The 16,691-nt window shown below is 54.6% G+C and overlaps 2 protein-coding genes across 2 annotated transcripts; one reads left to right on the top strand and one right to left on the bottom strand.

The window, feature by feature from the left end:
- Positions 1 to 6,970: 6,970 nt before the first annotated feature.
- On the bottom strand, positions 6,971 to 11,473 carry BESB_004840 (V-type H(+)-translocating pyrophosphatase VP1; the record flags this gene model as incomplete). The annotated part of the gene is made up of 6 exons (XM_029359239.1): positions 6,971 to 7,186; positions 7,504 to 7,965; positions 8,434 to 9,386; positions 9,781 to 10,059; positions 10,633 to 10,786; positions 11,099 to 11,473. 6 exons carry the CDS (start codon positions 11,471 to 11,473, stop codon positions 6,971 to 6,973), a joined length of 2,439 nt encoding a protein of 812 aa, XP_029222152.1.
- A 4,342-nt stretch (positions 11,474 to 15,815) lies between these two features.
- On the top strand, positions 15,816 to 16,662 carry BESB_004850 (uncharacterized protein; the record flags this gene model as incomplete). Its single annotated transcript, XM_029359240.1, has 3 exons — positions 15,816 to 15,951; positions 16,336 to 16,403; positions 16,579 to 16,662. 3 exons carry the CDS (start codon positions 15,816 to 15,818, stop codon positions 16,660 to 16,662), a joined length of 288 nt encoding a protein of 95 aa, XP_029222153.1.
- Positions 16,663 to 16,691: the final 29 nt, after the last annotated feature.

The following is a 16,691-nucleotide window of genomic DNA, read 5'->3' on the forward strand; positions in this document are numbered from 1 at the left end:
ATACTGCGTGGAAGACAGCGCTATGTTGTTCTCTTTGGTTCTTCTGGTGTCGGAGGTTGGCAGTAAACCTGCATGATAAAACGCGTCCCGTAGTTGGTGCAAAAGAGAATGCAGGCCCCATGGATCAGTATGGTTCATGGCTCCAGACCAGCCGGCAACTCAGGAAGAGTGGCTCAGCAGCACAGCTGGCAGGGGCCTTCAGCGCCGCTACGTTTGTTTTTCCTGCTATATCGGCGCCTCGTTCATCTCTACCTCTGTCTCCAGATTATCGGAGGCCGGTTCTTGTCGAGAAGACAGGAAACCCACCAGATAGAGAGAGTGGTGGAAAGCGAAAGATGATACCGTAGACGAGGCAAGCGGATAGGTCCCAACACGAGAGCAGAGGTCATCCAGCGTGTGGACCCGTGAACCGACGGATGCTTGAAGGAAGCAGTTCTGTACCACAGGGTGCGTAATCTCCTTTTTCTATAGAAGACGGCTTTCTGTTTCCCTCGTAACGGAGGGGTAAGGCCGCCGCCTCTGTACACTCTACGGTGATTGAGTGTGCGACGTGTAGCTGATGGTGAGAAGCTACGTTGAGAAAAGTGCTGGAGCCTTGTCAAGCACTGCTATTATTACGCCTAGTTCTGCCGTGCCGATGTCGCTCTTGGGGACTGCTTGCGTGCGCGCCCGTGTCACTGCGCTTCTGTAGAACGGCTTCAAACAGCAATGCGATCGAGCGTTGCCCACACTGTTGAGGGGACGCATTCGCTCAAACTGCCATTTGGAGAAGCTGAGCAGCAGTTGTGACGTGTGGTCATTCCTGCAGCTTTCCACAGCTGTATTACCTCGCTTGCTTGCTTTCGGTCGTACAAATGAAGGCATCTAGGATGTCGCTTGGCAATGCACTGGACATACATGCGGCTTAGCTCTGGACGCCGCTGGTTTTGTTCTCTGTGTCCATTGCTCGTCAGAGGTGCGACCACAGGTACGAGCATTAAACGGGACAGTCTCAGGGTGTGCCTCGTGGTATTGGTTGAAGACGTTCGCGCATTAACAATATCGTTCTGATGTGGAATCTGTATCCCGCGCTATTTCCACTTCCGTTTTCATATCTATGTTTTTAATCCAGCGAGCTGGCTGTCGGCGAAGAGGAGGAGGACGCCGAAGACGACTACGACAAACGGTTGGTTGACATTCAAACACGTTCCGTGGAGGGGTTCAGCCAGATGCATCAATCTCTAACAGTGTTATCGGCAAACCAGTCGTCGAGAGTGATGCAAGACGTCTGACGCGACATACTTGAAAACATATAATGTCAAAGCGTTTATGTCACAGAAACCCGAAATGAACACAAACGTTGCCAGCTGATGCACTAATCTGCGCATTCGATAACGGTTCTGGCTATTGCACCGTGCCAGGGCCCACACATGGAAAACCGTGAAATCAGTGCTCCCCACTCTAGAACGTGTATCGCTTCTTGCTACTGAGAAACAAATGTAGGGAAACGCAAGATGCTCTCCAAGTCGTAGGCACCCGTGCATGACACAATACCTGCTTGGCCTTCTAGTTATTCACATTTCCTTGTGGCCATGGTGGTGCCTGTGTTTCTTGTGCTTCTTTTTCCTGAGCGGGTCGTCCTTGTTTCTCTTCCTCTTACCTGATGTGGCACAAACGAGCATCAAGAGCAGTCAGTGCAGATAGCAGCCAACAGACGCTCATTCATTCCCGTTCCACCGACAAGCATCATAGTTCAGGCCACTCAGAGTGTGTCTCGGTGGCCGTGGGGCCGGGCCTATAATTCCTGACGGCGCTCTCGTGTTCCTGCTCAAAGGAGCGATGTAAATGTTCGGACTTCAGTGGACCTCCGGCGTGTACGCCAGTGATGACAGTCCTAGACATATTGTTTGTCATGTGCAGCATGTAAGACGGACACACTCTGCACTTCATCATTCCTTCAAGGAAGGCTGGGGAAGGTTGATGTCGGAGACTCCGTAACCAGGGTCGACAATTGATGGACGAGGAAGCAGCAGTACGCTAGAGGACGGTATCCAGGAGCAATTCATGATATGCCTTTACATCGCCTCTCCTGCAAAGGGTATTAGACTCGAAAGCTATCTTTCCGCGACAGGCGCGCCTCGCCTCTACGTATGTCTGTATGCATTACCTCTCGTGGAGTCGGAATTGTGGCGCGATTTCAGACGCGCAGTAGGGGTGTACCAAAACACTGACGAACACTTGGACTTAGGGAGTCTTTCTCGTTGATGGGCACCGAGCGCTCGTTCTTCTGGCGGTGAAGAAGCGCGTTCTTCGACATCGTCATCATTCTCATAAGCAATACCCAGAGATTCGCACAGCCTCTGCACGGATAACAGCATCACGCACGCTGTGAGCTGCTCCCTCCAGAACGTAATTCACCATGTGCGGCGAGGTGGGCTGCAGAACATATTTGGTCAGTGACCCGGCTTTCGATTTGTTTGCTTAGTTTGATTCTTCATCATGCTGTCCGGGCACATCACGGGACGACGCCCCACGACGCTGCTGTCGTACCTTCTCGTCGTCTTCATTGAGGACTTTGTCAACAGCTTGTTTCGTAGATGTACTCTCTTCGTCGGGGTCCGCAAGCCTAATCATGTTCCGACACTGATGAGCCAAGTGTCCAACTGTCGATGCCAAGGAATGGTGGACATCCGCGCAGGAGGGCAAACGCTTTTTTGCAGACAAGATCAACGCTTTGTTCATATTGGAAACAGCACGACATACGGGAAGGCGTGGCAATTTAGGGATGAGCAAGAATCTGCGCTTCTTGACCAGAGAGGCAGACCGGACCAGTGCTTCCACGCGTTAAGTAAATGGAGGACGCCCTGTATCACTGCTCTGGCGAGCTGGACATCCCCCATCTGCGCATCAGCCCTTGTCGCATACTCACCTTCGTGGCAAATACGGCATGCGCCAGGGATCCGCGATGCAATGCTCCCTGTCAGTCGAGCCAGCATGAAGAGGTCGCGTGCCTTCGCCTTGAGGGTATCGGCACTTCTTCCAGAAGACGAATGGTCGCGCTTCTCCGTCGTGGGTGCGTAGGGATCGTATTTCACCGAATCTCGCTAATCCAAAACCACGTATACAGGCACATGCGGACTCCTGGTTTTTCTCGGGCTGCCCTAACGGATAGAAAAAGTGTTATTCTTCAAACACGGCCTTACAGTAAAGTGGGAAGCCTACCGAGAAGCCGCAAGCCGCTGTGCGCTGGCAAGGTTTCCGGTGCTCATCACATCAGAGGAGGTAGCATCACGGCGACTAAGCTTCGTGGCACATTATGCATCTTGGGGATAGCTGATCTTCACCCAAACTCAAAACACCAGGAGGTTTTGATAATACTGGGCATGCGCTATCACCTGACATTCTGCTGTGACACGTGCGTACGAAGATAATGACTCCTTTTATTGAACACATCGACGTACTTCGCGGAACATAAGTACAGTGCGCGGGCGGGAAGAAAAACGCCCACTTGGAAGAGGAAGCAATCCGTCTCTCACCCATATTGCGTGCGTGCGTAGGCTTGAAGATACAGACATGCGGTTGCTCTCTGGCATGGGCACCCGCCCGACAGTCGCTGGCATTGTTGCGGTGGCAGACGAAGAAAAGAGTCACCGCGAGTCAGTTGTCTCAGCGAAACACGAAGTGGCACCAACTAGACGCAAGATTCTTCGTTTCAAACAGAGAACGGTTTTATCCAGTGACACTGACCATGCAATGACATAAATGATACAGCGACCGCCACGAGTAAGGCAGCAGTCGTAAAAACGTCGAGCAGCATTTCCAAGTGGTATTATTCAGTATCCGGTGGCATTCCCCAGCATTTCTGCATGCAGGAAATCGCAACAGGCCACATAAAATGTTGTTGGGAGCCACGCAAAGGGAAGCGGTGCGTCTGAGCGCCGTTGTGTCAGTTGTCTCTGGCAGCTGTAGGTATCAGTGCGGCTGTTGATATACACCTGAGCTGCTGTTGCCTGCAGCGCTACCCAAATACCCTAGAATGGCCTGTCCAATCCGATCCACTCCTGTCTTTTCAGTCATCCAGGGGACTGCCACTCGCTCACCCACTTTCCAGCGACTTCCTCCACTCCCTCGTTCGTGACTGGGTACCTCAGCCACGATGTCCGCTAATGAGATTCTCCAGCGAACGCTGCACTTGCGCGTCCCCGAACCGCTAAGCCCGACAGACTAGATGGTTACATCCTGTTGGGCATTTTCAACTGCTTTGTTTTCGGACTTGGAATGATCGTCATTGGCTTCACGGAAAATGATACCGTCAACATGATGATCGGCGTCATGCAGCTTCTGTTGCCAGTCGTTGGATGGATGTGGGCATTCGTCTGGGGCGTCATGATCATTGTGTGGTCTCTGGGGTCCTCGTCGAGCATCTAGCACAACTCACAGGGCGGACGACGGTCCATGCATGCCTCACCATGTGAAGAGACCAGAAACCCGTGCGCGGGCGAGCAGCACAGCGTAGCCGGCCGTTCGAAGACTTCACAAATAATGTGAGAGCGTAAGGATTCACCGTGGAGCCGTTGGGCACTGTCTTGTCGCCCCCCTGTTGGCTGTCAGATATGCACTCGGCCTGTGTGCCGGTGAAGTGTACTCATTTTCTTTTGCAGAAAACGTCGTTGCACTTCCCTTGCATCGTAGGACGAACGCGGTGATCTCAGCAGTGGGCGCTTTGCAAACTGTCTTCCCGAAACCATCATTCGCATACGGCTGTCTTCCCGAAACCATCATTCGCATACGGCTCCGTGACACCGATATATCTCATTGAACCTTGATGCAATGCCACTAAAGTGGGCGGCATCAGGAGTGGCACAGCCACCGGAGTGTGGTATTCTACAAGTCTATTCTGAGTCACTTCTGCCGTCCGCTGTCTCAGCGTGACATCCCAGATCTGCAGTCACGCTTCCGGGCTGAAATAGCTCTAAGAATCTGCGTTGCTATTTCTATTCACTGCATTGATTAGGAGATCATCCGGTCTCAACAAAAGATGTTCAGACTACACATTCTCCGCGTCGAGATGAGCGGAGGCAGCCCCCCGTTTGCTAGATCTGTTGGCCTCCGATGGCCATGAGGAATGCCGAACCCGGTAGCCACAGCTTTTTGTTTGGGAGACTAACAGAATGCTTACGAGACGCGTCGATCCTGCGTCAAAAGCGCAACGTGCAGAAGCTAGCCACCTCGTGCGCTATGTTCCCGCAGTGGGTCTGTTACCTCTTTTCTTATGCAAGCGCAGTTCGTAGACCTTTTTGCCGAAAAACCTTTTCCATCATTTGGCGCATCTCATTTTGACGAAATGTCAGTCAACGATCTAATCAAACGCGTGACGCGACTCGAGGTGCCCATTCCACCCGGGACGGCGCACGACAAAATCATATACTTCGCGCTAGGCGTACTTAATTGTTTCATATTCGGCCTGGGCATGGTTATTATTGGTTTTCTGGAGAATGATGCAGTGGACATGCTCATCGGGGTTATGCAGCTCCTGCTGCCGTTTGTAGGGTGGATTTGGGGACTGATTTGGGGTATTCTTATTTCGTTCAAAGCGATCATGTCCTGAACCAGTCAAGGGGGCAGGCCAACGGAGGTGCGGTGCAGCTCCGTTGTCCAGACTGCGTGGGGTGTGCCAGTCTCACTTCTGAGTTCGGTGTCTGGACCTGCAGCGGCGTGTGTGGCCACAAGGCACCTCTGAACATGGAGTGTCATGCTATGTACGAACGCGAACATACAAAGGTATGAATCTGTGATGTTGTGAATGGGTACTTCAAGTTACTGCGTTGTTTCTGAGAAAGGGGCTTCAACGTTGGCACAGTGCAGCGAGCGATTTTTCACTCTGGTACGTCTGCGTTATGCAGCTGAGTCCGGGTAGCGTGCGGCGTCAAGATGTACCACATCGCGTCAGCCTCATTCCGCAACAGGCAATCAATAACCGTTACACCACAGCGGCGATCGCAACGCGTGTCGTGTTTCTTCAGCTACTCCGCCAACGTGACCTCAAGCCTCACTGTGCTTTCAGTCATTGAGCGTCATCACCAGCTGCGACCGTATTTTAGCATAAGGTGGTACAACCCCCGACCGCTGGTGCGGAGTGAGGCCTACAGATATCCGTGTCAGGACACTGCTTGACTCCAGTCCTCCATTAGCGAAGTATGGGGACAACTGGGGGTTTCCCGGCCCCCGTGGTGCAGCGAGCGAGCCCTCGGTGTCGAAGCAATTACTTCTACAATACAGCCAATGCCATCTGAACGTCTGAAAGCAGTTTATACACACTGCTCGCCCCGGTGGGGTCAAGCACAGTGGAGCGAGAAGATCTCCAGCTGGTGCAGCGGCAAACGTACGGAACTTGAAACACCGCACTCGACCCACACACTCACCCCGGATCAGACAACGCAGGAAAGCTTCAGAGTCCGCATTTCACACGCGCCGCATACATCCTTCACTGAGCTGCCGGGCAAGATTTTAGTCTAGGTACCACGGTTGGATCGACAAAGTGTTTCGCACAGATCCTCCCAAGCAGCAATGACTCCGGCACGGCTTCGTCGCTGCAGTTGGCTAGAGGACAGGAGAGGATCCTCGCCTCGTGACTGCTCATCTGAAGTGGATCGTCTCTCGTCCCACCACCCGCAAAAGAGACAACCTCCACACTACGTGAAAAAAATTGCGCGGCCAAATGCCATTCATTCGTATAAATAAAGCATCACACAGACAGATACGTCTCTATCCTTGACGAAAGACAGCGAAGGTACGAATGCCAGCAATCGAGACAACAATGCACGCTGCTCCCCATCACTGCCTTTCCTTCCATCGGGGGTGGGTCTCCCCCAGAGTCCCTTCAGAAATGACACCGCCACAAATCTTCCCTGCCCTCGCGCGTAGGGCAGCCACGGTCTGCCGAGCATAGGCAGGAGCCCACAAGAAAAGAAAGAGTCTCTCTGCCGCGGCGTTACTGCACGGGGATCCAAACGGGTCCTCCATGAGCATTTGAGAAGTTGTCGGCGATAAAGGAACCAAAGACGAGGGAAATTATGGCTGAGAGCTTGATCAAAATGTTGAGCGACGGCCCGGAAGTGTCCTTGAGCGGGTCGCCAACTGTGTCGCCAGTGACTGCGTTCTTGTGGGCCTCGGATCCCTTTGAGTGGTCGGGTCCTAGCGCTCCAGACTGCAGCCAAGTCGACACACAGCGACCTCATTCCGAATTAGCGAGCCCACTGAAAACGGATCGGGGCCACACTGTGGCGTACGCCGCCTGAAGCGAAAACGCGAGAATATCTACATATGTGAGAGTGGCGCACCGCCGTTCCGGACTCCTGTTCAACAACAACGGAGTAATAATAAGCCCACGTGGAGGTGCTGATACAATCCACGGACTAGAACTCCCAGTCTTATTCGACTGGCACACGCAAAGTAGTGCGCGGATGGAGAGCAGGCATCGGCCCGGCCCCTCCATGACGGATCGTCATCGATGGTCGGCCTTACCTCAATGTATTTTTTTGAGTTGTCCCACGCGCCTCCCGAGTTTGACGCCGAAATGGCCAGCAGAATGCCGGAGACGAGAGCCCCCGCCAGCAAGCCAGCCGTGCAGTTTTTTCCAAAGGCCATCCCGGCAGCGATCGGAGTGCAGATGACCAGCGCGCCAGGGGCAACCATCTCGTGAAGAGAGGCGCGCGTGGAGATGGCGACGCACCGCGTATACTGCGGCTCCATGGTGCCCTCGATGATGTGCGGAAACTGCCTGAGGCACTCCTGAACCATATCATTCGCGGCGATGCCTACGCTCTTCATCGTCATGGCGCTGAAGGCGTAAGGCATCATGGCGCCAATCAACAGGCCTGTGAAGGTCCATGGGTCGAGGACGTCGACTGCTGTGATCTTCGCTCGCACGGTGAACGCGCCAAAGAGCGCGAGAGACACCAGTGCCGCAGAGCCGATGGCGTAGCCCTGAGACGACGAAACAATGCAAAGAACACACACAGCGATCTCCCCCAATCATGATTCTCATCTCACAAGAAACAGCCAGAGTCCCGAAAATCTGTGATGTTTCTCCCGCCTCGCGGCCACGCGGTCTCGCGCGCCCAACGCGTCGCAGCCATTCCTGGCATCGCCAGACAACCCCTCGAACGGCGACGATCGCTTCCCCAATACCGCAGCAGCAGTGAAATCGCTCAGAGGAGGCATCGTGAAGGAAAATGACGCCCAGCACGCGACTCCGACGCCTGCTGATCAAGCACAGGGGATGGCACTTGTGGCTTCTGATCGCTTTCTCTCTTCAGTCTCTTATTCCCCCCCCTCCGTCCCCCCAACTGGAGGTTGGCGCTTTTCTTCCCTAGTCTCGCTCAAGCTGCATAGACCACGAGGGTCCTGTGTCTGTTCCCTCCTCGTCGCCGCCCTCTCGCCTCCGCTGCCTACCTTTCCCACGGCGGCTGTGGTGTTTCCAGCGGCATCGAGGGCGTCTGTGCGGCTGCGGACGTCTGCGCCGAGACCCGCCATTTCCGCGATTCCGCCGGCGTTGTCGCTGATGGGGCCGTATCCGTCAATCATGAGACCCATGGTGAGCGTGGAGAGCATGCCGAGCGCAGCGAGGGCGATGCCGTACATGCCGCACATGGTGTGCGACACCAAGATCGCGACGCCGAGACAGAGAATCGGGACGACAGTCGACAAGTACCCGAGTGCCAAGCCGTAGATGATGCCCGTGGCTGCAGAGACGATCTGCGTCTGGGCGATCTCCCGCACAGGGAAGTACGAGTGCGACGTGTAGTACTCAGTGACGGTGCCGATCGCCAGACCAGCCCAGAGGCCCATCACCACGCATACCGCCGCATGCCACCAGGTGGCGACGCCCTCGTAGCCGTCCAGGGCGAACGCCGGCGGCAAGAAGAAGTAGGCGAGCAGAATCGAGACGGGCGTCTCGAGCGCCGTGCTGAGAAACATGACCCACTTAAGCGCGCGTTCAACGTCGTCGTAAGACCGTACTGAGCAACAGCCGCGCAAGAGGGTCACAGTCACGATCCCAGAACAGATCCCCGTACTCGAAATCAAGACGGGAAACATCAGGCCTGCCCAGCTGAACGCGAGCTCCGAGTGGGAGGCTCCAGCTGAGGCCACCGACGCGCCCGCAATCACCAGTCCTGCGCAACTCGCCTCAGCCAAAGACCCAAACAAGTCCGCACCCATGCCCGCCACGTCGCCCACGTTGTCGCCGACGTTGTCCGCGATGCACGCGGGATTCCGGGGATCGTCTTCAGACATGCCATAAGCATTCTTCCCTGACAAATCCGCGCCCACGTCCGCCGCTTTGGTGTAAATGCCTCCGCCGACGCGCGCGAATAACGCGATCGAGGAACCACCCAAGCCATACCCTGCGACGCACAACACGTCAACCAGACACAGGGCAAGCGAAACACGCGTCTCAGAGTGACAAAAATGCCTTCTCAGGAAGACAGACAAACGCCGTGGGGTGGCGCCCCATCCAAAACTAGACCAGTAGTCCAACTCGTAGTATACTCTCCAGAAAAAGGTAGTTTATATAAACCTAGGAATGACATGACGCGATGCCACACAAGGACTGTATCGGTGCGCATGCCTCTGCTCTGACCGGCGCAGCAGACGGGGTAAACAAAGCAAATGTCTTCTTATGCGTTGGCATAAAGAACGCTAAAGATACACTAACCCCCTACAGGCAGCAGAAAAGCGCCACCAGAAGAGAAGGTTTATAGGGGTTCGGTGCTGGTGAGGCCGGCGAAACCTTCGCACCTGCAACGGCTTCGAAGAGCGCCTTCTGAGCTTCCGGATCGGTGCCGAAGAACGCCGGCATGCGGTAGACTAGAATCAGGGCAACGAGTGTCAAGACGCCAAGCGAGACCAGCGCGAATCCCATGACGCTGCCAGCTGTCAGCGCCACGTGAAAGCCCCGCCCCAGGTCAATCCACGCTTCGTGACAGGTCCGCACGTTGGCGTAAACCGCAATTTTCATGCCCACGAAGCCGCAGAGAATCGATGTCAGCGCCCCAAGAACGAAGGCAACCATAGTTGCTGCGGAATGGTAGGAAAAAACAACGAAATACGCGAGGAAGCTGACAAAGGGTCCACAGAGAGCGGCGCTCACACAACTCACCCGTGGACAAAGAAGCAGGTAAAACACACCTACATGCCACCATCAAATACATCAAGCAAAACCTATTCTGACTACGTGAGGCTTTTAGGATGCGTTTCACGCTGGGCGAACCGATTCAACATCGAGAAATTACAACAATATGCAGCAGCAATCACCGTGTAGGCGCTGGAACGTGAGGGCGCAAAATGCTGGATGATACGGAATCATCTCACTGGTGCTTACAAAGCATATTCGAGACAAGTACGGAATTAAAGAACTGGACATGTTTTAGGAATACACGAATATCTCCGACACCAATGTGGTGGAAATGTATACCAGCTAAGGTGAACGATATGTATACATATATATATATATATATATATACGGAGGGGAACATAAGTGTGTTGCACCACACCGTGTGTGTGTAGCGGGTTAACGGTATGAAGCATCGCGGCCACGTAAGCCTGTTAATCATCGAGCCTTGAAGCACTACAGGAGAGAAAGTAGCCTACGCAAGTTGATGAAGACTCCTAAGACTGCGGAGAAGACGACAACGTACACCGCCATGTACTTGAACTCTTGCTTCAGAAACGTTCCCGCGCCTTCGGCGATGCATTTCGAAATGCTCTTCATCATATGCAGCTGCTGCTGGATATTTCCGGACATCTGCAGACCACAGAAAGACAGTTTCTCTGTCCACCAACTAACGCCGACGAAACGCCATCCACTGCGAACCTTCGTCTTCGTTTTTGCAAGTAAAACACGCAGCCCCCCAGTGAGCTTGCGGAGGCGTGGACTCACGATCGCATGCGGGCGCGCACTCCGGAGAAAAAGCCACAAACGCCTTCGCCTCCGCCGGTAGTGGCAGACGGGTCGCTCGCCACCCATTAGCGCATCCGTGCTACCGGGGCGAGCCGCTGTTTCAAGAAAGAAGTTACTACGATTTTTGGACTCACACGCACACTACACAGGGCGTACCTCGACGTAGAGCGGATCTGTGAGCCGTTTGCTGTCATCTCCAACAAGCGGACCCTCGAGTTTGACTTTGGAGATTCTCCAAGCCTCGTACCCCGCCCAGAGCAGGCCGACGAGCCCCGGAATGAGAAGCAAACACGTCGTCACGGTGTCGAGTTTTGGCGTGTCTGTGGCCTCCCCTCCAGCGACGGCCGCCGCGCTCCCGTCGGCTGACGGTGCCGCCTTCGACTCGGCCTCGGGAGAGGGCGAGCGAAGAATCGTCAGAGAGGCCGACGCGAGCGGCGAAAAGACAGCAAATGCCGTCAGCGCCGCGGCGTTGACCGCCGGCACCAGAGCTGCAGTCCTGGAGAGGAGGGCAGATCGTTTTCTGCGCGCCATGGTCGGGACAGGTTTCTCTTCGCCCAGCGAACACGTCGGCGCGGCTCAGGGGACCCAACGGTAGATCCGCGCTGAAAAGATCCTCAGGAAGCCTGAGACTCGTCCAAAGCGCTACAAAGCCTGCAGAGCCTCGTTTACGCGTAATTCTCGCCGTGCGTATCGCCCCTGTGACTGTACACGGGAAAATACGTCCACGAGGGAGAAAACACCACGGGGTCGGGACAAGATACTGTGAGGCAGCTTGGACTCAAAGATGTAGAGACAAGGCGCGCAGAAATACTCAGGCAGACCGCCTTCTCACTGCGCTCTCCGCGGGCGCCAGGCAGAGCCAGACACCAGAATGCACCGCGTCCGCGTCAAATCTAAAGAATACCCCACGGCGGGTTCTTTGGCTGCTAGCCATTGGCAGCGAACGCACCAGCCTGGCAAACCGGAAAAAACACCGTCAGCTGAAAAAATATCGAGAGACAAGGGCAGTGGGGGGAACTCCTGAAGCTCAGGATGACGCAGACCCGCCCAAAAATGTTCGCGGAAACTCTGGAGAAAATGCGGAACGAGTCAATGCACGGGGCGGGGGACTAGGCCCGCCAGGAAAAATGCAGTCAGAGGGAATGAAAAAAGGGGAACCAAACTGTTGCCATTCAACTGCACGTTGGCATGTGCACCGAGTGGTTTGTGGCGAAAACAGACCGTGGGACCAGCTACAGGTGGATCGCGGGAACTGCCGGGAAATCATCCGCAAAGACTCTCTCGCCGCGCTGCGCGTGCGGCGGTTTTCCCACTTGCGGAGTGACCTTGTCTGGGGGTGACCTGGTCTGGAGCGCCCCTTCGTAATGATGTTTTTCGCCGATGTCACAGTCACCCGCTGAACAGGAGGAGTGCACAAGAATGACTTAGTCAACGATCCTCGAGGAGACGGCAATCTTCGACACGGCTGGGCTTGTGTCTCCTCTTTCTTCACACACTCTACCGGTCGAAAGTGACCTCAAAAAGCGGTAAGTCCGCTGCAAATTTTTCTCGTCACGCCGGTGGACGCCTGATTTTGGCTGTTCACCCTTTTTGGGCCTGGAAACACACGAGAACAGTAGGGGGGGGGGCGAGATGGACGCGCGACGCTCCCACGGGGGGGGGGGGGGGGGGGGGGGGGGGGGGGGGGGGGATTTAGACTTGTTTTTGACTCTCACGCGGCCTGTGTCTTGTCTCGCCCTGCGGTTCCCCCGAAACACGCGGAATACAGCGGGGTGAAAAACGATTCATAACGAAGCCCGCCACAACTATAACTCAACACCCACAGGAACAGCTCGTCCAAAGCATTTGTCGGAGTCAAAATGCAGGACACATTGTGACACAACACAGGATTGACCCCCGGTGACCTCGCGGCGCTAGCCTTTTTCCCTATTCGCGCGCCTGCATGAGAGAACACTCTGCCCGTGCATGTTGCGGCAGAAGTGCAGGTAAACGCTTTGTCTCCGGGTAACACCCAGAGAGAGTAATCACGTCAAAGCGCCGCGAATGTGCCAGCCAGTTGGGGAAAGCAGAAGGAAGAGACGTTTCAAAAACTGTGCTGGGATATGTCCAGGCCTCCGCGCAGTGTGCCAGCATTGGCGTCACACCATCGGGTCACGCGATGTTTTCCGCGACGCATCTTCAGGGGCATTGGCGGATAAGCCGTGGAATGCTGTCAGCGAAACGCAGACGGGTGCTTCATCGGAATTCTCGGTCCGTATGCCACAAAGCGTCATTTCCAGTTTCATTCAACTTGCAACAAAGTCGCTAGCCCAGGCCGCCGGCTGTTTTTCCCTTCTTGTCGCGCGCCGTGCCCAAGTAAGACAACACAAGAATGTGTTTTCACACGGTAGCGGGGAATGAAATTCAAATACATCGAATACATTCTAAACAGTCGATTTCGAGGTGTCGGGACGCGGTACGAAGTTGCTACGAGCAAAATATCTGCCCCCCTTGGTACCCCGAAGAACTGCTTTCTGGCGGATAGACACTGTGGCACTCGCATGACACATTCGGTGCACATGAGCAATGAATCGCAGTCGAGCGGAAAAAAGAGGCAACAGGTACGAGCGTAGTGTGTCAAATGCGGCGGACGAAGGCCAGTCCTCCTTTTCCGTTGGCAGTCGCACATACCGCGGGATTGTCCCTAGTAACTGCGCGTGAAGGCGCGGCAGCTTCTCACCTGTGTGTTCTTCCTAGCGGTCCATTCAAGCGCCGTTTGCACGGTATGCCTCGACTGTAACGGTGACTTCGTGCTCACGTCGTAGCCCCTGTGTGCCGTACTCACTCGCTGGCAGGCTCGATAGCTGAAGCTATGACAGTTAGCGGCAGTGCCGCAGAGCCATCGCTCCTGCTGTTGAGTGGATTCCGAAAGGGTACAGACTAACGGCAGACAGCGTCGATACCGCGACTGCACAAGTTTTATGGTAAATTCCCTCTCACTTGATGCGCGGAGCCGACTCTGCATTTAAAGGTAACCAAACGATAGAGCCGTCTGCTTTACAATGACTCAGGCGTCTAGTCGACCAAGCCGCCAATAATCCGGTGTCCCCCCAAGCCCGAGCCTGCTGCAGTGTCGAGTGTATGCGTTCTCCCGTTCGGAAAACGTGCGAAACAACCGATCCACATACGCGCAGAAGCACATGCGAGACGCGCTTGCTGTACGACCTGCGTTTGATACCACGCGGGGTGCAGTTTCCTGAGCTTTGCCATCGTTGCTTTCTAACGAAGTCGGACGAGGACAGACAGTGTATGTGCCAGAGGGGGAAGATGCGCCCGGAACTCCATTTGTACGCTGCGGAAAGGCGAACAGATCGTTCCATGTAACATCTTCACACTGTTGTCCGATACCAACCTCTGTTGTCCTCTCCGCACAAAGGCCGTCGAACGTGTTTCTTGTCGGTTGACCGTACAAAAAGAAACGGCCTGCTCTGGCGTCCACACATGCACTCCTAATGCAGCCCATGCCCCTCGCACATAGTTTACGATTAAACATCGTTCATGCGTCTGCTCTTGAATCCAGGTCCCCAGCAAACGGTTTCTGCGATGTATCGCTACCGGAGAAACACGGCAGGCAGCTGATCGGCAGGCCCTTTCCGGCCGATTAAGGAATGGGCGACTTGTCACAGCCAAAAGCGTTTGATGCAAGCTCCAGCCCCGAGTATGAGAGGATGGATGGCTCGAGCAAGGTGCCAGTGCCGTACTTTGTCACATTTTAGACGGTGGCAGTGTGGAGTTGAAACAGTCACGAGAGCTCCAGCGCAGTGCCTATTTTCTGAGTGTTGCTGGCAGGCCGCATTCTTGCAACAGCGAATGGTTCACTCTGAGCGTGGAGAAAATTCTCCTCAAGAGAACAGAAGAAACAGTTAACAGGCGCCACCGGACACGCAGAGCGTGAATGGCGTTTTGCTGCAAGTCGCCCGTTTGAGGCTCGGGACAGCGTGAAGGGGCGTATGCGTGACAGCGTAGACATTATCCCTGCAAATTTGTGCCGGAAATATTCGGATTTTCGCTCTAGAGTAACCTTAGGGCCAGACACTTCACCAAATGGACTCCCATTACTGTAAACAAATTCCATGGCACAAGCCTGGATACCGTTCTGATCCACAGATCGCTTCGAGCGTTCTAGAACGGTCGGTGCTTCGCCTGCTGCATGCGCATGCAAGGATCCTACGACAGTCGGTGGCGGTTACCGGCATTCCTTGTACTTTTCCGTCGAGGCAGAAAAGTACTTTCACCTTCTTCGCTCGGTGTAAACGTTTAGGTCTATAATGCGTCTTGAAAAAGTCTACTGCCTGGTTGAAGCTTGCAGAGACTGACCGTTTCTGGTCTTTCCACGCTGCCTTCCGTGGAGGAGCGTCCCTGTGCGTGTTGGACTGCCTTCCTGCGAAGTCACTGGACTCTAGCTCAGTCTTCTAGGCTCTAACCATTCTAGGATAACTGGCTCAAGTCTGCGTCTTTCCCTACTTTTTCATTGCCACTTCTTCCAGCGACTGACGCTTTGCTCTGCTCAACACCGTGCTGGACATCACGCGTATGCCTCCCTCGGTTGCCTGGACTTCATCTCGAACGAACTCGTTTTCCACAAAGGAACCACCAGTCGCTTCTCCTTTTCCACGTGTCTGCTCAGGGTACGGTTGTTTTACGCCCTTTGACAAACGACGCTCCGTGCAGGAGGCTTTCCCTGCAGAGATTTGTTTTTTCTGGATGCTGGCCCGGGAGGTACAGGAGCTGGGAGAGGGTATAACAGCGACGTCTGGGTTCAAGAAAGCGAGCATCGATACAGAGCCGCCTCGCGCTTGGCAACTACTCCAAAAGTCACCCTACCCCAGCGAGGATGTCGAAGTATCAGCCGTTCAAGTTCATCTGGGACAAATACAACTGGCACGCCTTCTTCCTACGGAAGGAGCGCGTTTACGACAAATTCTACACAGTTGGTGTTGTGACACTCGTTGGAGTGACAATCTACCAAGGTAAGACATCGCAGAGGCTTCGCACAGCTCCAGACGCCATGCGTTTTCCCCTGAGACGCAATCTGCGTAGATGCGTGCATGCGTGACCCCTGCCCTAACGCGACGATTCGGGTACGCTCTGCGTTGGAGGAAATCCATTTGGTTGGTGGTCCTTTTCCTGTGGGCATCTGTGTGGAGCGACGTGGACTGTCATGTCAATCTCCAGCCTAGATGGATCACTTCACACGCTTTGGACGAGCGGGAATGAACAAGCCAACACAGGGAGACGAGCCTGACGGCTGAAGCTGTGAATCGAGGGTCAGACATGAAGCCGGACCGTGTCTATGCTTTGAATTCACCTCAGAATGCGTTCGTCTTCATGCTTTGCTGGAATCTGCGCTTTAGGCATCTCCACGTTCCAGAACTGGAACGCGACTCTGCAGCGGCTGTATGTACACTACGTCAAGAAAGAGGTAAAGAGACCGTTCGTGTTTGTCTCTCGAGGGTAATGCTTTCACTCGCTGTGCGTGCACCTCCTCTGGGGCGTTGAGTGCGGTCGCCTCTCTTTGCGCGGGTGCTCTTGACCCGCTTCAGCTCGTTTCCGTTTCCATTTCGTTCTCCCTGCGTTCTGCCTGGGTTTCTCCTCAGAAAGCACGCAAGGACCTTGCCGAGCTCATTCGCATGGCGCGAGAAAACGGCGTGCTGCCGCCGGGGGATTCGAACTTCGAGTGAACCCCTGAGCGTACTCGGCAAGACACACT

This window comes from Besnoitia besnoiti, chromosome I, assembly GCF_002563875.1.
Source record: "Besnoitia besnoiti strain Bb-Ger1 chromosome I, whole genome shotgun sequence".
Taxonomy (NCBI): Eukaryota; Apicomplexa; class Conoidasida; order Eucoccidiorida; family Sarcocystidae; genus Besnoitia; species Besnoitia besnoiti.